Source organism: Paramisgurnus dabryanus, chromosome 21 (genome assembly GCF_030506205.2).
Source record: "Paramisgurnus dabryanus chromosome 21, PD_genome_1.1, whole genome shotgun sequence".
Classification (NCBI taxonomy): Eukaryota; Metazoa; Chordata; class Actinopteri; order Cypriniformes; family Cobitidae; genus Paramisgurnus; species Paramisgurnus dabryanus.
In genome coordinates, this window is record NC_133357.1 from 5,763,650 (window position 1) to 5,785,797 (window position 22,148).

A 22,148-nucleotide genomic window follows, 5' to 3' on the forward strand; every position below is an offset into this window, starting at 1 on the left:
TTATAATGTAATATTATAAAACATAGACCTACCTATTTTTCTAACACTAAAAACTATAAATATATACGTAAATAATAAATTAAAATGGCCTTGTATCCATGTATATTTTGGTTGTGTTTTATGAGGACTACGTTTGTTAATAACTCTTTGCAACGAACAGCAACCTTTCTCTCAGAGAGAGTTCAGTTCAACAAAGCGCACGGGTCACCGTGCGTGAGTGCGCATGCCCAGTGTAAGACAGATGGGTCTCCAGTGAGTGTCTGAGACACAGAGACATCAGACGATGCGTTTGCCTCATATCTCCGAACCCTTATAGTTGCACAGCTTTTGCCTTTGCGTTATTATTGCCAAAGCTGATGTGTTTAAACGCGCACTGTAGATTTAAATCCAGACATTTATTCACTTTGATATTCCAGCAGAGCCACGCTACACCTGATGTCGACATAGGCGCGCGCTTACAAGGTAAGATCGGGTGTGTGTAATAATTGTATTTTAATGCTTCATCTATTAAATAGTCTTATTCTTCTTCTGCTTGTTTTGCAAGTTTACGCGTAATTACATACATATTACAGTTTACTGGAATATGCCAGACCCAATGTAATCACTTTAATTGAGATTAGTCACCTGCTTAACATTAGGGTTAGCTAGAACAATATTATATGTTTAAGTTCCACACAAAAAAATCCCTTTTATTTCAAATATGTGCTTTAAAGAATTCCAAAGGACCTTTTGGTTTAAAATATTATAAAATCATGTTTGTTAATAAAATTATAGCATATTTTTTATGTTTAAGCTTATTTGACAAAATGGTTTTACAAAGCATAAAGCTATTCAGCATAGCTATCATTTTATTTATACAACATTTCATTTTTGCATCCTATTTTTCTACAAGAAAATTACGGCCAGTTTTACTAATCCGACTGTTTTCTTTAATACTGGAAACATTTTGGACTTTGATAACCTTCACAGGGTGATGTGGCCTCAGATGTGGGTCGATGGGCATTTGTACTTAAGCTCGTAGATCCAATGGAATTAAAGTCTGACTGACAAATGCGCGTGAAACCTGCTGACACACGCGCGCTTAGGCTTTCGATAGGAGCGCGTATAGGCGGGTTTGCATTGCGCGGTGGCGTGTTTACTTTAACGCTCTTCCGTTTCATAGTGAAAACCCATTGGAAAGAATTTGGACACTTGAAATATAAAAGTTATCACAAAAAACAAGCCTTTAATTAGGAAAAATATGATTACAACACGAAAATGTATTTCTATATCATTTCATGTCGATAATATTTGTAATAATAATAATAATAATACAGACTATTTTTGGGTGGTTTTATTTGGTTGTATAAAAAACACTCACCTTGAACCTCATCATATAAGTATGTCTTTTTACAACAGAATATTTTCTTCTACTATGTTGGGACTTCAATTTTTGTTTTAAATTGGATTTTGGTGCGGCTACATCTGTCCAGCGTTTTAAGTTTGTCCCTGTGTTAACTGATACAGGGCCCTAAATAATGCATGCGTAGGGTCAGGCTGCTTATGTAATGATGGAGGTAAAATGTGACTCATTTTAATTCTTCTTACATGCTTACAGGTGTGGAATTCACTTGCTGGGTTAAATACAAGCTGCATTGCCTTGTAAAACACTCACATCACTTGCCTATAATAATTGCTCTGTCACTAAGACTCTCTTTTTGGACATGCCAACAAGGAATTGGCAGGAAAACAACAAACCCATATAGCATATATTTGTATATATAAATTGTATATATTATATATGTTCATGGGGAATTTAATTATGGCAAACATGTGTTTAGGAGTCGAAATCTATCTGGGCGATTCAAAAATCTGATTCAAAGTATGCTTTCTATTTCAAAATATAATACAAGTGGCCTTGTTTGTGTCTTTGCAGTATAAGCATCTTAGAACTAGAGCCATGGACACCGTCATTCACTTTGTGAATGACTCTGCAGAGTTTTATAAATGGAGCCTTACCATAGCAGGTGACAAAATACATCATTTTTATTTTTCTTTCTTTAAATAAAGTATTAAAGTTATGTATATGAATACAGTTAATTTGTGTCTGTGTTTCAGATAAGCGCGTGGAAGAATGGCCGATGATGGCATCTCCGCTCCCGACCCTCGGGATCAGCGTCCTCTACCTGCTCTTTCTTTGGGCCGGACCGCTTTATATGCGGAGCCGAGAGCCCTTTCAACTGAGAAAGACTCTTATTGTGTATAATTTCAGCATGGTGCTGCTTAACTTCTACATTTGCAAAGAGGTTTGATCAACTCTCCTTCCCATTACACCATCTGACACTTTTCACCCCTCAAAATCGTTTGAAGTATTTCAATATTTACTGGCTAGTTGTTTTGTTTCTCCCAAAGCAGAACATACAGTAGTGATGGATCAATATTCCTCTCAACCAATCAGAATTCAATGTTAGGATAAGATTTGCCATCTTATAAACATCGTGTACGGTTTAGTGGGGTCACCATAGTGTCACCGTACCTAAACAATGCTTTTATTTTCAAGTGGAAATATAAATTGCCACATACAGTGATAAAAGCACATAAAAGTGTTAATATTATTTTTAGCTAGTTTCATATGATTATATAATTATTTATCAACCTATAATTTCGCTCTAATGTTAGGGCTAGTTAATTATTAGGGTTAGTTAAAGGGTTTGGCAGAACATAGAGATCAGAGACAGGTCACAGATGTTTGGCACTAGATCACTGGTTTAACACAATATTGTGACATATTTTCTTATGACACATTTGCCTTTTTACACAGACAAACATCGTAGCTGTTTCCCAAGCTGACCTCTAACACATTTTACACAAGCATATCCTGACTTTTTTATCATATTTCTCTGTCTGTAGCTGATCCTAGGATCCAGAGCGGCCGGATACAGCTACCTCTGTCAGCCTGTCAACTACTCAAATGATGTTAATGAAGTCAGGGTAAGACACGCACTTTTCTTATAAATGGGCGATTATATAATTGGAGCTACATTTGGTGTCCAAAGTCATTATTGTTTTATGCTTTTTTCAAATAGTTATGTTTTTTATTTTTTTAATAATTTGGTGCTCATTGTCATGGACTACAAGATGTTATAGGCCATAACAATATAATATTTTATGTCAAAAGGGTCTTATATGGCTGTAAAACATTATTTCTTATTGTCTGTATTAGTCAACTCTGTTACCTTTAAACTCTCTTACGGAGGTAGAGTAACAGTGTTGACAGTCATGTAACATAAATGCACAGAAACACAAACATTCTCTTTTTATTTCTTATTGTCTGTATTAGTCAACTCTGTCACCTTTAAACTCTGTTACCGAGGTAGAGTAACAGTGTTGACAGTCATGTAACGTAAATGCACAGAAACACAAACATTCTCTTTTTATTTCTTATTGTCTGTATTAGTCAACTCTGTTACCTTTAAACTCTGTTACCGAGGTAGAGTAACAGTGTTGACAGTCATGTAACATAAATGGCAGTCATACACAGAGAAACACACACACACACACACACAACAGTCAACACTGTTTCCTGTTAACAGCGTTTGACCGTAACAGAGTTGACACTAAATCGTGATTTTAAGTTAAATAAGATACGTTGACAGAAATTATAATATTGTTATGGTCTGCAACATCTTGTGATGCATGACAGCGAGTACAAAATTATTAAAATAATTAGGAATCAAACAGTTTTGCAGAAAAATAATGACTTTGGACACCAAATGTACCTGCAATTATATTAGCTCACCAATTCGCAGATAAACTGAAATACAACACACCCACAATCTAAGAAAGCCTTTTTGACTTTTGCCATTGTTCCTTCAGTAGCTCAGATGGTCAGGCATGTTGTTAGCAAAATCATGGTCAAAGGTTTAGATTATGAGACTTGGATTTTTACAGACAGGGTCACGTTATAATGTGTTTGATCGGTCCCCGGTGTACATTTTCTGTGTGACCATGTACTGAACAAAAAGATTACCAAATGATTTATCATTGCCATGGACAACAAGATGTTATAGACCATAACAATATAATATTTTATATCAAAGGGGTCTTATATGGCTGTAAAACATTATTTCTTATTGTCTGAATTAGTCAACTCTATTACCAAGGTAGAGTAACAGTGTTGACAGTCATGTAACAAAAATGGCATGTTATGGTCTGCAACCATGGGCGTCGGAACCATTATACGTGGGTGGGACAGGACCCACCCACTTTTTAAGACCAATGATAATGGACCCACCCACTTTTTCTCCAATTTAGCGCATTTGTCTGTTCACTTATCAAAGCGCTGTTAGTCCAAATCCATTCCACTAGAGCAGGGATCCCTAACCTTTGCTTTTTTTACACCGCGGACCCGTTTCAGCTTTTAAACATAATTCGCGGGGGTGAGTGGACGCTGAGTTGCTGTTCGAACATAGTGCTGAAAAACCTCCTTTGCCAAATGTTTTAAGTAAGGGATAATGTAGAGGCAGCCGGTAGTTATTGGGAAATAAGCCCCGACAGTGTGATCAGGACCCGACGCGAAGCGGAGGGTCTTGTATCACACTGAAGGGGCTTATTTCCCAATAACTACCGGCTGCCTCTACATTATCCCGCTTATTACACGGCTCCTTGCCACATAAGAAAAAAAACTGGACATGAATATGAATTTGAAACATTTTATTGGCATATTTGTTTTAAATTAACATTTTTATCCTTCCGCAAAACTTTGCACAGATGCATAAAATGATCGTAATACCTTATTGAGATCCTCTGCTTCATACTTGTCTGTCTCCATTTTTTTATCTTTAACCAGTCTTTGAGAAGTTTTAATGCCCATTCTGTATTTTTCTGTGTGTTGGCTTCGTAGCTGTCATGCTCTATTTTGTCAAGTTCAGTCTCAGTAAGCTCTCTGTGTCTTGTCGTGGTTGTCGAGTGTTTGTCACAAGATGGCGCCAAACAGACAGTAATCTTTATTGATCTTTATTGGCGCGGAGCGATTTTACTCGTGAAAGTAGTCCGGCTATGCGTTATTATTTTGGAGCGGTTATTATTTGAAAAGAACGAACCTGCAAATGTCTCAACTGACCAATCAGAATCAAGCATTCCAGAGAGCCGTGTAATAAACAGAAGTAAATGTCAAACAACCATGCATTAGGAAAATTAATAACTGCTTTATTTATAGTATATTTTCTATAGACGTGTAAAACCATATTATAGCGGATTATTTTACTTTCATTGTTTCACGAGTTTGCCTGCCCATTTAGTCTTAATAATTAACGGTAAACGAACTTAGCTTGGTGTTCTTAAAGGCAGCTCGAACCTTAGGTCGGACTCGAGCCCCAAGTTCAAGACACAGAAGAAAAAAAGAGGAGATGATGAGGAGAGATGCCAGAAGAATTGCGTCTGTCACGGAGGCAAAGAGATCCCGTTTTGCTTTTAATGATAATTAACACAGCACTAAATGTGGTTCCTTTCAAACGTTAAAAGTGTAGGCTAATCGTTAAAATATTATTACTGCTGTAAAATAGTTTATTTTTATTATGGTCCCACGATCGCTGGATAATTTTCAAGTTTTTTTTTTACAGAAGCCTGCAATTACTTTTCATTTGCGACATGAACGTCCTCGCGTATTGTTATTATTTGCGAGGTACATTTGCAGATAATTCATAAAGTCATACCTCTGTTTAATCGATTGTGTTTTAGAAGTACACATGCTCAAACTCTTATGACAGCATTGTTTCCCGACGGATACCATAAAATAAAGTGATCTCATTTCCAGAATCTCACATTTATATTTCTCTAAGAGAGAGAAAGAGTATAACAAATAAAAAAGTATACAAAAGTTGTATCAGTTTACCTTCATTCGTTTTTCTTACCTTTTATTTCCTCAAAATAAAAAATAAACATTGTAGCCTACTGTCAGCAGAGTAGAGAAAAAAAATGACACAGAAAAAGATAAATGAAACATGACATCTGTCATTATTTGCAAAATATTTAAAGGGCTATTACCAGAATTTTGACCGTAATAGGCTACTGTCTTTAATTTAATAAACGCAAATGTTCAGGCTAATTAAAAGGAAACATGAAAATGTAATCTTTGCAGTAAATGTATTTTTCGGGGGGGGGGGGGGGGGTTATGTGGGGACCCACCCACTTTTCATTTGCTTCCGACGCCCATGCCTGCAACATCTTGTGATCCATGACAGTGAATACAAAATTAGCAATTAAAATTCAAATAATAAGGAATCAAACCATTTTGCAGAAACATAATGACTTTGGTGGACACCAAATGTACCTGCAATTATAATAACCCACCCATGCGCAGCTAATCTGAAATACAAGACACCCACAAACTTAAGCACGCCACATCCTTACCACAAAAAAGCCTTTTCATTTTTGCAATTGTTCCTTCAGTAGCTCAGATGGTCAGGCATGTTGTTAGCAACATCAAGGTCACAGGTTTAATTCCTGCAGACATACAGTACAAAAAAAAAAAAAAATGCTTTCAAATAAATGCAAATGCTTAAATTTTATTTAAATATTGTGTTATGCATGATCAATATTACAGTAGAAAGCTATGAGAGAAAACATTAAGGACATTTTTGCACAACCCCCGGGGAGAGTTTTATTTACAGTAGTAAGGTAAGAGGAAGAAAGTAAAATAAAAATAAGTCTTAACTTAAGCCCAGATCACCGAATTTCTGGATGAAATCCAGTACTGGCGTACTTTAGAGTTTCTTCATGCTGTCGGCTTGGCATGAACCAATGCCCTTATTGGCAGGCTTGTTTCCTTGGGGATGTGAGAACAGAGGCCAAAATGGTGATCAACCATTTGAAGTTTCAACCTTTTAGTTGCAAGCCCAATTTATTAAATATGGCACCTAAAGTTAAATACACAGGGGTAGTTAGAAGTGTATGGTTTTTCAAACAGATTCACACCCTGTTGATTATCATTTATGAAATATGGAAGTAAGTTTCCTTATTTAATGTCGTTGGGTTATACAGGAAAAATTAAAGATATTGGATATATCAAGATTGAGCACTCCTATTACTATGAATAGGGGAAAATGCAATGCTCAACATGGCTGCGACATTTAGGATGTGATTTTAGCAATATTTGTCTTTCCTCATTCAAGTAGGACTTTAGTCTTGCATGAGTCTGAAATAACTGCCTGGAGGCATTGCAAACATGGCCGCCTAGTTGCACAACTTCCCCAAATGGACTTTTATAGAAAAATGTATTTGAGTGATTCTATGAATGATGTGTGTTGATGCAGATAGCGTCGGCCCTGTGGTGGTACTACATCTCTAAAGGAGTGGAGTTTTTGGACACAGTGTTTTTCATCATGAGAAAGAAGTTTAATCAGGTCAGCTTCCTGCACGTCTACCATCACTGCACCATGTTCATCTTGTGGTGGATCGGCATTAAATGGGTTCCTGGTGGACAGTGTGAGTACAAAAAACAGCAACAATGCAAAGCATAGCCCACAATATTACTACTGTAAGAGCATCCCACAGGTTTTCAATCTGCAATCACAAATCTGACCATTGCTTAAACCTGCTGACAATATTGAACTTGATTTGGTTGATTAATAAACCAAGTTGGGTATTTTTTCCTTTATTTGAGAGGACTTAAAGGGATAGTTCACCCAAAACTGAAAATTGTAAGCACATATCCATTCAATGGGTACCATCCACTGTGGTGCTTACCATCATTTATCAAAATATCTTTTTTTTTGCTTACCAGACTAAATAAACTTATACAGGTTTAAAACAACATGAAGGTGAGTAAAGGATGACAGGATTTTTATTTTTGGGTGAACAATCTCTTTAAGTATCGGACTTTAAGTTTATAGGTTAAACTTGCGCATGCACACTTGCTTCAATATCTTAACTACAGCATGTTGTTTCAAAAAAAGCTAATTGTAATTATGTTACTAACCCTAAACCTACAGTAAATCTCAAGTCTAATCCTAATCTAAGGGATATTTATCAGCATTGTTGTCGACTTAAGCACGTTTAAATCAGAAACACCCCCACACACACCTCCATTAATGTTTGGACATACACCAGTCAAAAATAAGTTACATATCAGGATAGTGAGACTGTTTTAAACGAGAAACCTTTGCCAAAAAGATCAGAAATATCTAGAAAGAGTGAAGCAGAAGATGAGATGAGATTTGGGGAGGGGGATACAAAGGTCAGGAGAGATTAGGAGATTGTGGAAAGGGTCAAAGGGTTTGAATGGGTACAGATGGTCCTGAGGTAATTATGGAGGGGGGGGGGGGGAGAGTGAACAAAAGATAAATTGAAATGGGTGGAGAACTGCTTTAAGATCCATGGGTGTTCGCAAATATGTAGGATAATATTATAAAAATTCTAGACTTTTAAAGCACACGTGCTAAACAGTTCACTTTAAATGCTTTTATCATCTGTATGTGAATGTTGATTCATAACAAAATGTTTTTTTTGCATCGATATGTTTGACACATGAAAACGTCTCGGGTTACGTATGTAACTGATCCCGATATACTTCCTACACCCTGTCTTTGTCGTTAAGCCTCACCATTGGTTGAATTTGATAAACACATTCAGACGCACTTACCCCTGGAGGCGTCCCCAAAGTGTCACCGCAGTGACGCAGCGCGAGTTCCCTCGAAAGGGAACTGTAACAATGTATCTTAAAAGGTAACACAATGTAACCTTGCTCTCACTTGAAATGTGTCCCCACATATAGTCCTTGAATTTGAGGGTATTGGACCTGGAAAGTCCTTGAAAGGTCCTTGAATTTGAAGTTGGTACTAACTAAGGTGTGGGAACCCTGGTGATATTACTGTTCTACAATCAACACATAAACCCAAAACTTTAATCATTAGTTCAATATGTGACCCTGGACCCAAAATCTATAATAATTTTGACCCATACAATGTATTTATTGCTGGCTATTGCTACAAATATACCCATGCAACTTATTGGTTTTGCGGTCCAGGGTCACATGTATTTTGTGTTCAACATATTTTGTCTGTAGCTAAACTCTTGTTTTCTTTTTGCAGCGTTTTTTGGCGCTACAATAAACTCGGGCATTCATGTTCTGATGTACGGTTACTACGGCCTGGCGGCGTTCGGTCCTAAGATCCAGAAATACTTGTGGTGGAAAAAGTATCTAACCATCATTCAGATGGTAAATACAAACACTTACGACTTCAAATCACTAATGTATTTATAAATCTGAACATAAATCTGAGGTGAAATGGTGTATTTTTTATTTTATTTGTACCAATTTAAAGAATTGTAATCCAATTGAACGTTTGAGAAAATACACCAGTATAACTGCACAAAAAGTTTGATAAATCTGCCTTGAATTGACTATACATTGTAAAAAAATTGTTGGTTCAACTTCAAAAAGTAAGTTACATGGTTGCCTTAAAATTTTAAGGGAATTCAACTAAAAAAATATGATTGGAAATATTAAATATTATTTTACCTGACTTTAACTGATATAAAATATATTAAATATCATTTTACCTGACTTGACTATAAACTGTAAAAAAAAAATGGTGGTTCAATTTAAAAAAGTTAAAATTGAGTTAATTCTACTTTAACAAATATTAGAAAAATATTAGTTAACCTAAAAAAATTATTACATTTAATATTATTTTACCTGACTTGATTATACACTTAAAAATTAGTGGTTCAACTTAAAAAAGTAACTTAAAATTTTAAGTTAATTCAACTTTAAAAAATATTAGAAAATAGTTAACTTAAAAAATATTAACTTATCTGATATATAAAATATGAAATATAATTTGACCTGACTTGACTATAAACTGTAAAAAAAAAATGGTGGTTCAACTTCAAAAAGTAAGTTACATGGTTGCATTAAAATTTTAAGGGAATTCAACAAAAAAAAAATGATTGAAAATATTAAATATTATTTTACCTGACTTTAACTGATATAAAATATATTAAATATCATTTTACCTGACTTGACTATAAACTGTAAAAAAATGGTGGTTCAATTTAAAAAAGTTAATTAAATTTGAGTTAATTCTACTTTAATAAATATTAGAAAAATATTAGTTAACCTAAAAAAAAAATATTAACTTTAATATTTAATATTATTCTACCTGACTTGACTATACACTGTAAAAATTAGTGGTTCAACTTAAAAAAGTATACATTTGACCTGACTTGACTATAAACTGTAAAAAATGTGTTGGTTCAACTTCAAAATGTAAGTTAACTGGTTGCCCTAAAATGTTGAGTTAATGTAACATTAAAAAATATTAGAAAAATATTGGTTAACTCAAAATATTTTTAGTTAATTATAATATATGAAATATAATTTGACCTGACTTGACTATAAACTGTAAAAAGAGTGCTGGTTCAACTTCAAAAAGTATGTTAACTGGTTGCCTTAAAATGTTTAGTTAATTTAACTCAAAATATTAGTAAATATAAGTTAACTAAAAAAATATATAAGTTAACTCAAAAAAAGCTGAATTAAAACAAACATTTAAGGCAACCAGGGTAACTTTTTAAGTTGAACCAACTTCTTTTTACAGTGTAGAGGTTTTTAAAAGCATTTGGTTTACGATTTGGTTTTGTACCCATTTGTTTCGTTTAGATCCAGTTTCACGTCACCATCAGTCACGCGGCTCATTCCCTCTACACGGGCTGCCCGTTCCCGGCTTGGATGCAGTGGGCTCTGATTGGTTACGCCGTCACTTTCATCATCCTGTTTGCCAATTTCTACTACCAGACTTACCGCCGCCAACCGCGCCTCAAACCGGCCAAATCTGCCACCAATGGCATCTCCAATGGCATCAGTAAGACACCGGAGTTCGTCGAAAATGGAAAGAAGCCAAAGAAAGAACGAGCAAAGAGCGATTAAAAAGAAGGATAGACTGTAAAGAGAGAACAGGGTGTAAAACTGCTCATATGCTCTCAAGAACTACAGACGTTTGGTATTTGGCTAAATCTGTGTTGTTAATTGGTTTGTAAAAGCATATAAAGGATGAGATATTTCACAAAAGAGACATTTCTCTAAGCGAGATAACTCAGAGATTTATTTACCATCTGTGGAGCTGCAAGGGATATTATGTTTGCATCTGGTTTTACAACAGTTTAAATAGTAAATATGCTTTTTCACATACTGTACTGTCCACAGAAATGTAGCTCACTCTCATTAGTCTTGTTTAATGCATGCAGCTGATGAAAGATTATTGCACGTCACATGTTCCTCCTCACACATCACGAATCAGTCCACAACACCAAAACCCTAAACAACAATAATACGGTTTTGTGGAGACAGAAAGACACAAAGTTATGATCTGCTTAAACCTTGGGTTGTCGCAAAACAAGGTTTAAAATTGAACTGATGATAGCTGCTGCAAACAAGCTATTTCAAACGTTGCAGTAAAATTGAATATACAGTATGAACTTTCTACCAAAGACAATCCTACATATGGTGAATCTGGTTAACAACATATTTAATTTCATTTATCAGAACCTGAGACAGCTGATGAAAATAAAATGAAAGCTGTTTACTTGAGAAGCATTGTTTCACATGTTAATTTGGACTTTTAAATCAGACATATTAAACACAGACTTTCTGTGTCTTTAATGTTTGTAATGTCATGTATGTGTACTCTATTGCTTTGTGCATGTAGTTTTTTAAAAGGATTATATAGAAAAAGTGCAAAGTTATTTTGCATTGCAGTTTAACAAAGTCATTTTGCTTTTTAAAGTTCAATTTTCTCATGTTAATAAAAGTCTGTATTTGACAAAATCTCAATCATTCAAAATGTTAACATAAGAAAACAACGGCCGTATTATTATTATCTACAAAAATTAATTCAGGTTATGTTCAGTAGATATATTTGTGATTTGGTCACCATGTGTGCAGCAATTTCTAAAAATGTTCAATGTAATTACGGAACTAAAGGAAATAAACATGATGTCAACCTCCTCTTATTCTGTAATCTCAATTATTTGCTTGGTGCTTATGTAAAGTGTTTTATTCATTTGGCAAATCTTGAATCAAACAGCTATTTTGAAAGCCAGAGGATTTTAATCTGCCCAACATCTCACCGCTTTCTGCATGGATAATGAAATGTCCTCAGGTATTTGTCCATGCAGGCCAGATCTTTCAGGTGTTGGGTGGACAGATCTGCTTTAATCAGACTGTAAATTGGCTTTCGCTGTAAAAGAGCTTATAGCCACGTCAGACTTTGTAGATCTATCCAGGTCACATTGATAGAGGCACAATTATCAGGTAACTATAAAGAGAGTCGAGACATTTATACCGTCAAGTCCAAATTAAAAAATTATTTGACAAGACATTTCCAATAAGCATTTACAACAATGCATTACATTATAGTCCGATCTTCTTGCTTCCATTAAAGCACACAAACTTTCTCAGATCTGCTGGATTACATTTATATATCATCAGGTTTTCCAAATCTTACATTGTCATTAAAGCTTGGGTTGAATACAGTATATATATTTTTTAAATTATGTAAATTTTTAATTTTTGTTGTTCTCATAAAAAGTATTTAATTAGAAAAATATTTATTTATTTATTCAGGCATGCCGCTGGTTAACTCAATAAGGTAACACTTTACAATAAGTTTGTACACTTCTACATCATTTTTTAAAATTTTAATTCATGTCAATTACAGCATTTACTAATACATTTTTTAACATCTGAAGTCGTATCTCTTAATGCACAATAAAGTAACATAAACAATCTTTTGATATTAACCAACATCAACAAGTAAGGAATAATTGACGATGGGCCATTGAATTATTTGAAAATAATGCACACCCAAGGTGCAATCGCGTCGTGCCGTTAAACCGCGGGTGTGCATTATTTTCAAATAATTCAAAGGACCGGAGTCAATTATTCCTCTTATACCACGGTTACCACAAACATTGCTCTGGTTAGGCATTTGACAAGTTAGGTGTGCGGTTATCAGAAATTAATGCATACACACGGAACATTTCTCAGCCAATCAGAATACAGCATTCAACAGACCCGTGTTATAAACATTAATAAATGAAGGAAAACTATACTCATCATTGTTAATTCATGTTAGCCAATGAATTTACTAATGTCAACAAATACAATCTTATTGTAAAGTGTGACCATTAAACAATTATAGTTAAAATACATCTAGGGGCGGTTTCCCGGACAGGGATTAGCTTAAGCCAGGACTAGGCCTTAGTTTAATTATACAATATAACTAGTTTTAACAAACATGCCTTACTAAAAACATTACTGCTTACTAAAAACATTACTGTATAAAACAAAAATGTTTTATACATTGCATAGAGTATATTGTTGTTTGGACCCCTCCGACTGAAGATTGTACATTAAAGTTAAGTGACTAGTAGACAAATCTAACCCTGTGGTCTCCAACCAGGTTGCCCGTATGGAGTACACTGTAACAAATTTCTGTAGTTTTCACAGCATTATTACTGTAAAATGAGCAAATGCTTACTGTAGAACTTGTATACAGCAAGTTGCTGTAGATCTGCAAAGCATCATGGTCTTTTTCCAACGGCGGGTAAATTCTACAGTAAAAATATTTTTTCTGTGAATCACAATACAGCAATTTCTAGAGGATTTTTTTCTTCAGCCAAGGAAAGCTACGAGATTCCACATTTTCATCTGAATTTTCACTTCAGAAAGGTAAATTTGCTAATTTAATTCCAAAGTTTACTCTTGTAAAGTCACCTGTTTGTTCAACTTTAAGAGTGCACTGAGAGAGAGGAGTAATGAGCGACACACTTCCTAGTAAACCCGTCTCGTGTGTGCATTTAGCAATTTTATTACCACAAATATATATTTCTGCATGATTTCGATATGTTTTCTAGTCTGGCAACATTTTATAACGTCATAGTTAAGAGAAGGAGAATAATTTAATAATAAAAGTAATTGGCCGTGTCTCAATGCGAAGGCTGCATCCTCCGGAGGTCGCATTTCTCGGCTGCATACGTCATCAAAACTGTCTTGTTTCAAAATATTAACAATTATAAAGTTGACTGTTATTCTAAGTTAATAGTAAATTGTTTAATATGCTTATGACTTGCGAATCTAATGGTCAGTTAACTTAAATAACCCAGGGTTGATGACGTATGGACCCTGCATATGCGACATCCGCAGGCTGCAACCAGTCTCTCGAGCTGAAAGAAAACGCAGCTGAGGAGATATGAGGTAAGACTTATCCGGCAACATTACATTTATAACGTCTTTAATTTAATTATAGCGTTATCATTGTGAACCAAAATTAATTTAAAAGTGTGTATTTTTGTATTTATTGGCGCGATATTCGTTTAAATCTCTCGTTTTTTTCTCTTGCTCGCTTACGTTGCTGCCTGAGGAAACGGACATAAAGTTAAGCGGGCCGATTCGAAAGAAAACACAGTAACACACATTTTTCATAATTTCACGATTTTTCTGAACTTCATTGGAGGTCAAACTGCAGAAACTATAACGTTAGATTGTTAATAGCCTAATTTGAAGTGTTATACCCGACTTTTGGGAGCATATTGTATAAATATTTGTCTTATCTGGCGACATTACATTTATAACGTCTTTTATTTGATTAAAGAGTACCTAACGTTAGCATTGCTGAATTCAAAATAGTTTGAAATTGTGTATATATATTATAGTATTATAATATTCTCGCACTGTATTAAGATATTTCGAGATCTTACTCGTTCCTTTTTTCACCTCTTTTTTTTCCTTTCAGACTGCAGACAAGAGCCATCGACCATCGTTCCAGGTACATAAGTTACATGAACTGGCATGCATGATGATTTTCAAATGCAAGCAATGTTGTTTATTCTATGATTTATATATATATATATATATATATTAATATATCAAACATGTTAAAGTGCACAGAAACCATGCAACAGGAAGAAGCTGTTTTTCTCTTGGTTGATGCAAGTTATTTTTGTACAGTATTGACACACTTTTTCTCTTATGAATATTGTACTTGTGATTTCTAATAGTTTTTATTTGTTTGTTTATTTTGTGTTACAGGAAACTTCCACCTAAACAGATGCTGAGGCCCAGATTTCCCTGCCAAGCACTCCAAGGCTCATCATGCTCGGTAAGATCCCAGCACTCGACATACACAATAGATGCCAATTATAAAGGGTTACTTCATCTATAAAGCATATTTGTATCGAGTCACTGTGTGGTGTGAACAAAGTTTTATTTCATCTTGCACATACATTCCAAAAATCTCTAGTGGTTATTGATCTAATAGGAAAAAAAGAGGTAGTTATGTAGGGCTAGTGTTTCAATAAATTTTGCTTATGTAAAATAGTAAACCATATCAGATTGAATACTGTGCAATGTCAACTTTTATTTAATATTTTTTAGGAGAGTCCATTCTGGGGACAAAAAATGGATGCTTTCCATCGAGGGCAGAGTTCTCCTCCAATTGAGTGACCGTTGTGATTTCACTTCTGCTCTAGCCATGTATGATGCAGCCACTACATTGGAATTTATCCAGAGGTAAGCACTTTTATATATAGTGTTTTTATATAGTTTTGACTAGGAATGGGAACAAATATTGAGTACTCATTCTTTAACCAACTACCCGATTAGTAAAATACTTCTTAAAGTGTTTATTTTTGTTTATATCAACTGTTGTGCTATTGTTAAACATCATACATTTAATTTAACTCACCATGCAAACGGTAGAAAAGCAGCACAGCTAGTCTAATGCAGTGGCGGCCGGTGACTTCTTTTTTCGAGGGCGCACGATGCGAAGTTTGTCACAACATGTATGTAGCCCGTCATGTGTGTGGTTCGTCATTTCAAAATATGTGTTTGGCGCGTCGAGTGAAACAATACTTTTCCATTCACAAATCAACAAATATTTACCATAAATTTCACTGTTGTATCACTAACTGTAAACATGGTATTGTGGCAGAAATGTGGGATATTCATGTATAATTTTATAATAGTATTAAAGGCGGAGTGCACAATGTTTGAAAGCCAATGTTGATATTTGAAATCACCTAAACAAACACGCCCCTACCCCAATAGAATCTGGACCTTCTTTTAAAAGACCCGCCTCACACATACCCAACCCAGAAAGGATGTCGGTTAGTAGACACGCTCCTTACTGCTGATTGGCTTTAAGTGTGTTTTGGTAGTCGGCCCGTCTCCTTTTCCAAAGCGTTTTTCAAACATTGTGCACTCCGCCTTTAATGTAGACAGTTATTAAATAATAAATATTAAATTTTACTCCACAAACCACCAACAGAGCATATAAAAAATAAAAATTGTTTATTTAAAGGTGCAGTGTGTAAATTTTAGCGGCATCTAGTGGTGAAGTTGTGAATTGCAACCAACTGCTCAGTCCACTGCTCACCTCTTGCTTTTGAAACACATAGAGAAGCTACGGTAGCTGCCACCGGACAAACATGTCATAGTTGGAGACAACTTAGTAAAAAAGTTTGTCCGTTAAGGGCTTCTGTAGAAACATGGCTGCACAAAATGGCGGCTTCCATGTAAGGGGACCCTCTGTGTATGTAGTTAAAACGTCTCATTCTAAGGCAATAAACACATAACGGTTCATTATGAAAGGTCTTTATACACCCCTGATAATTAAGTTTTGTATATTATTTTGCATTTCTGTCAAGAGATCCTTCTTGAAATTACACACCGCACCTTTAAAACACTGTGAAGTAAACTTTTCTGTATATGTCATCAACCCATCTGTCTTGCTTATAAACTTTTACATTAATAGTCAATTTCTTTCACTACAGGGTAGAGTCCAGCCCAGGAAGTCAACTAGTTCAGGTCCAGTTTTAAAAGAAAAATAGTTCTGAAAAAAAAAACGTCTTGGGGAAAAACAATATTCAGGTTTGAAATCCTGCTGTAAATGTAAATCATTTAATTTTTATGCATTTGTAATTTACCAGAAACATTTAAATAAATATTGATTGTTTTGTGTGTTCAGAAAAGTGTTTTTGTATGAAGTGTTGAAATTAAATGAAATATTCACAGAAAAATGTTAACATATTAAAAAAATGTATGTGTTCAGAAAAGTTTTGAGATGTTCACAGAAAAAATTTAACATGTTGAAAAAAATGTATGCTATGCTATTTTTAATTTATGAATTTTTGTAATTTAAAGTGAGAAAATAAATGGCATTTTTGTGACAAACAGTGTCTTCATTTTACAGTACACAAAATAAATGCAGTAATCCCTATTACAGTAGTAGTTATGAAATACAGTACTGTGATTATTACTGTAAAATAGTTCACAGTAATTTTAATTTTACTGCAGTTACATTTACAGTAAGAATACTGTGAAATGAAATACAGCAACTTACTAGCTAATTGCTGCCAGCAAGTTACTGTATTTTTCACAGTATTCTTTTTACAGTGTAGGGCTGGGTATCGATTCAAATGTTCCAGATCGATTCGATTTCGATTCACAAGCTATCAAATCGATTCAATTCCGATTCTCAGATCGATTTTTATACTTGATTCTCGATTTAACTCAATGAATATAGATTTAATACAAATACTATATTTATAAAAAAGAACAGTGAACATAAGTTTACAAGGGTAATTAATACAAAGAAATTAATAGCCACAAACCTGAATATTAAACTCTCTTTTATGTTAGGTATACTTGGGTATATTAAAACAGAACCCATATCTAATTTTCAAATGCATACAATTATGTTAAATACAATACAATTTTGATGCAAGATGAAAAATGTATGATGAAAAAAGTCAGAACAGTCACGTTCCTTGATCAAACAAGATCAGGTTATTTCATAAAAAAAAAAAATAGATTCGTGGCCTTTGAGAATCGATTTTGAATAGACCACTTTTAAAAAACGATTAATCGAAAAATCATTTTTTTTGCCCAGCCCTAGTATGGAGTCTGTGAGTTGCCCGCCAAAGGTACATTTTATTAATAGCCTCAAATTTTTATATTAGCTTAGCTTAGCTTTTATGTATGTTAACATTTGATAAAACATATCAACAAGTAAATCAGATTAAATTAACAAGTATAACAAAAAAAAAAAATGTTAAAAAAGTAGCCCTCTAGACTGTTTTATTCATTGTAGCCCTTGCTTACAAAAAGGTTTGAGAACCCTGATCTAACTATTTAAAAAAATCTGTGTTTGTAGTGCCAAACTCATTCAAATTCTGACTAAGTCTCTCTCTCTCTCTCTCTCTCTCTCTCTCTCTCTCTCTCTCTCTCTCTCTCTCTTCAAGGATATCTGGCAGTAAGAGGATTGCACGTAGGCCAGAGATTTCCACTTGCCCTATTAACAAAGCGGTTTCACCTTTCTTTCAACCTGTTCCACTGATAATTTATGCCACAAACACTATGTGAGAATATTAGCTTTATGTCCTCACAAAAACCCATCTATAGTATATGCATGTAAATCTAATGTACTATTAATCTTTAAAAATATTACTTTGTGTCTACAGTCAGGTGACTAAAAGGCAGAAGGATGCAGATTACTTAAGACATAGCAATAGCTGAGGAAGTAGATGGACAAAAACTGGACTAGTTCACCTTTAAAAAACTGTAGCATGATTGACTTAAATGAATAGGTTGAAAATAAACTTCTTTCTAGCACTTTGTCAGGCAAGCAGCGCACTCTCGTGTTCAAAAACTGTATTACACAACACACTACTAAAATGTGGTCCACTTGGTAGTGCACAATGACATTAGCACAGATGAATGCAGGTCTAAATCTGCATAGTGTACATCAGTTAATAAAACTGACTGACACATTAAGATATAAAATAGTATTGCCTGGAGGAAAATATTTTCTACTTTTATATCAAAGAGAAAGATTATGTCAAGTTAAAAAAAAAGTTTAAAGCAGCGTATCATCTACATTATTGTCTTGAATAGGGCTACTGTAAAAGTAAATGTGGATGTTGTTTTTGCCTCTCTATAGTAAAACGACTGACCTTGTGTCTCCATGCATCCATAACAGTGTGTGTGTGTATGTGGTGGTGACACTGCATTTTCAGCAGCTCATCTGTGAAGCTGCAAACTCCAGCAGTCTTCAGCATCCCGCATCTCAGCATTTAATGAGGACAGCACTACAGCATCCATATACTTTCCATCCTACAATCCTACAGTGAATGTCAATGCTGTAAATAAAATATTAAACAAAGTGTCATTAATTTTCTTCAAGCAAACATTTTACAACAACACTAGCAACCTCCTGGTACTTTTATTTATAACATTTCCAAAGCTACTGGGACCATTTGCACCTGTCGGACTCTACAATGACACTTGTGTAAACTTGAGGAAAACTGACACTACTGTACAGGTGCGGTTTCCCGGACAGGGCTTGACTAAAAAACATATTTGAGCTTGACTTGACTATAAACAACTTGCATCTTTACATGTACCAGTACCAATGCTTTTCTAAAGATGCACACCACAATTTTTTTGTAAAGTATGTTTGTTTCATGCTGAGACAACATGGATTTTCAGGGGGCAGTTGTTCAAAAGTATACCATTTTTTTTAAATTACAGAAAAAAACGGTATTTTTGTATCACGGAAAATGTCTGTAATTTATTTATTGTGTCCGTTATTTTACAGTATTTACCGTTTTTTACTGATTTTTTTTACAGTGTCCATTTGGATTTCAGCTATCGGATTAGATCAAAATTTCATATTGGGTTGTTCAAAACAAAAAAATTGATTCTGAATTTGGATTGGACCACAAAATCCAATCTAGGTTTTGATCTGCATCACTTTGTATTGTTCAAAACTTTTTAGTAAGATTGGAATTTGTTTGATCCCAAAAAAAAGTAGAATTAGACTAATCCCATTAGAAAGGTGGATTTCAGGAACTAATAGTAATAAAACTTCTAAAAAAAAAAAAAACTAAAACATATAAACCTAGTTAGTCTAAAATACAATATTTCTATCATGTTATATTTATATTTTTTGTTGAAATTTTGCTCTTGATAAATTTAATCCTTATTATGATAAAGTATAACAATAACCATTTAAACGTTCCAGTTAATTAAAGAAAAAAATCATATTAATCCCTCATAGAGCAGTCAATAGCAAACAAAAATATTTAACGTCAAAAAAGCAAATCCAAGGCAGTATAATGTTTTTAATGTTATATAGCCATGTTTAAATAAAGGCTTTTTATAATATTTTTTGAAATCCAAAGGGATTTGACGTTTTGTATGCCCTATTCCAAAGAGCACCTTCAATTTTTTCTAAATATTTTCTTTGCTATTTCTGAGCACTTTGGATTTTTCTTGATTTTAAAAAATATTTAACATTTAATTGTAAGAAAATTAACTTTTACTGTCATCTCTACAAATGTAAACTACAGGGCATTTAGCCTCTTTATTACTTAAAATGCATGTTTATGTATAATCAAATATTTGTTTGTTTTTTGTGAACCAGAAGAACAGACAATGTTGAATTGAAATAAAAAGTTAGGGAAAGTTGTGTTGTTGCATTGTCTCTTCAAACACGTGTGGGGGGGGGGTTCTCGGACAGAGATTATCTTAAGCCAGGACTAGGCCTAGTTTAATTAGGAAATATAACTTATTTACTAAAAACATTACTTGTGTGCATTTTGAGGCAAAACAAAGAGCACTGATGTATTTTAAGATATGTCAGCTGTGCAAGTTGTTTTCAGTTTGGACAGCTCTTACATTTTTTTTAAGTCTAGGACTAGTCTAATACCTGTCCGCCTTTAGTGACCACATATTGACCAAACTGTTGTTTTTTTACATTGCTAATAGTCAACATTTGTTCCCATTTAAAACAACAGTAATCCAGATTTGTTAATCTGAACAAGTGTGTATCTGGTTGATGAAAAACCAAGACAAAAGTGAGATGGTTTAACTGATCCTGGAAAGCAAAATATTGGATCTCCAAATGTTGATCCAGATTAAACTTTTTGAACTACTTGCCACAGGTTTTGCAATCTACACAGCTCACATGTATGATGTCGGCAAAGCAAAAGAAACACACAGCAGATACAAAAAAAAAAAACACAGTTACAAACGTACATTGTCACTTAAATCATTGGTTATAGTTTGCAATGGAGTAAACATATTAGGCTAAATAAGAAACATGCCAAACAGAAACAAACATTGCAGCCTAGAGAAGAGACAAAAGAGTCATTTCTCACTGTCTATTTTCAGACTCTCACACTTCCTTAAATCTTCAGTTACGTCACCTCATGAATATTCAGCGTCTTATTGTTGCGTGCCTGAGCTGTGCCTGGTACCCTCGAGCTGACGCGTGCCGTCCTATTCACACACAGGATATAAATCAGCACTGTTTCTACACAGGTAAGACAAATTACGTCAAAATAATAATATAATTTATGACCAATAGATGCAGGCAGTCTTAGTTAGCATTTTATTTTTTTAAATAAACTTACAATATAAGCCAAATAAAACATTCTTGCAGTTATAATGTATTTCTATAGTGCTTCTCACAAATTGCATTGTTGCAAAGCAACTTTACATAAAATGTAGTAAAATCACCACATATCTTAATACTGCTAATGTACATTTTATGAAACAAAGTATATTAATTTTCCTGTATTTATTATAATTTCTATTCCGTTTTTTCTAATGTGAACCTGCTTTAAAACAATATAAAATCATGCCTAATTCATATATTCATTGATTCTACACTCTAAAAAAACAAACGGTGCTATATAGCACCAAAACAATTGCTTTGGATCGTAACGATAGAAGAACCATTTTAGTGCCATATAGCACCGGTGAAGAACCAGTGAAGCACCAGTGAAGCACCAGTGAAGCACCAGTGTAGAACCATATAGGGGCCATATAGCACCACATATGGTTCTACATAGCACTATATGGTTCTACACAGGTGCTTCACTGGTGCTTCACTGGTTCTTCACCGGTGCTATATGGCACTAAAAATGGTTCTTCTATCGTTACGATCCAAAGCAACTGTTTTGGTGCTATATAGCACCGTTTGTTTTTTAGAGTGTACAACATATATTTTTAATCATTTACATTTTCTAAAGCCAAAACATTAAGGGGAACCTTAATTTTTAGGAGTGTATTTCATTTCTCTGTTATGCAGTAAAACACTGAA

At 34.3% G+C, this 22,148-nt stretch overlaps 2 protein-coding genes and 1 long non-coding RNA gene across 5 annotated transcripts in view; 2 read left to right on the plus strand and 1 right to left on the minus strand.

Moving 5' to 3' along the window:
* Window positions 1-227: 227 nt before the first annotated feature.
* On the plus strand, window positions 228-11,986 carry elovl4b (ELOVL fatty acid elongase 4b). The gene is made up of 7 exons (XM_065269035.2): window positions 228-462; window positions 1,916-2,006; window positions 2,098-2,285; window positions 2,890-2,970; window positions 7,293-7,464; window positions 9,069-9,196; window positions 10,643-11,986. The coding sequence occupies exons 2-7, from the start codon at window positions 1,940-1,942 to the stop codon at window positions 10,907-10,909; spliced, it is 903 nt and encodes a 300-aa protein (XP_065125107.1). The 5' UTR covers window positions 228-462; window positions 1,916-1,939; the 3' UTR covers window positions 10,910-11,986.
* LOC135750247 (uncharacterized) lies at window positions 11,181-19,279 on the minus strand. The gene is made up of 3 exons (XR_010532646.2): window positions 18,994-19,279; window positions 12,391-12,441; window positions 11,181-12,296 (listed from the first exon to the last, which is right to left on the minus strand). It is a non-coding gene; the product is annotated as an uncharacterized lncRNA (long non-coding RNA).
* A 1,851-nt stretch (window positions 19,280-21,130) lies between these two features.
* The window catches only part of mtcl3b (MTCL family member 3b), a 9,850-nt gene continuing 8,832 nt past the window's right edge, over window positions 21,131-22,148 (plus strand). Inside the window, exons 1-2 of one of the 3 annotated variants that reach the window (XM_065269029.1) lie at window positions 21,131-21,364; window positions 22,137-22,148. The exon at window positions 22,137-22,148 is cut by the window's right edge and continues 674 nt beyond it. The gene's annotated coding sequence lies outside the window, so the exon portion shown is untranslated. Of the gene's footprint in view, window positions 21,365-22,091 lie in introns of those variants that run through there. The other 2 variants (XM_065269027.1, XM_065269028.1) reach the window with 2 other exon arrangements.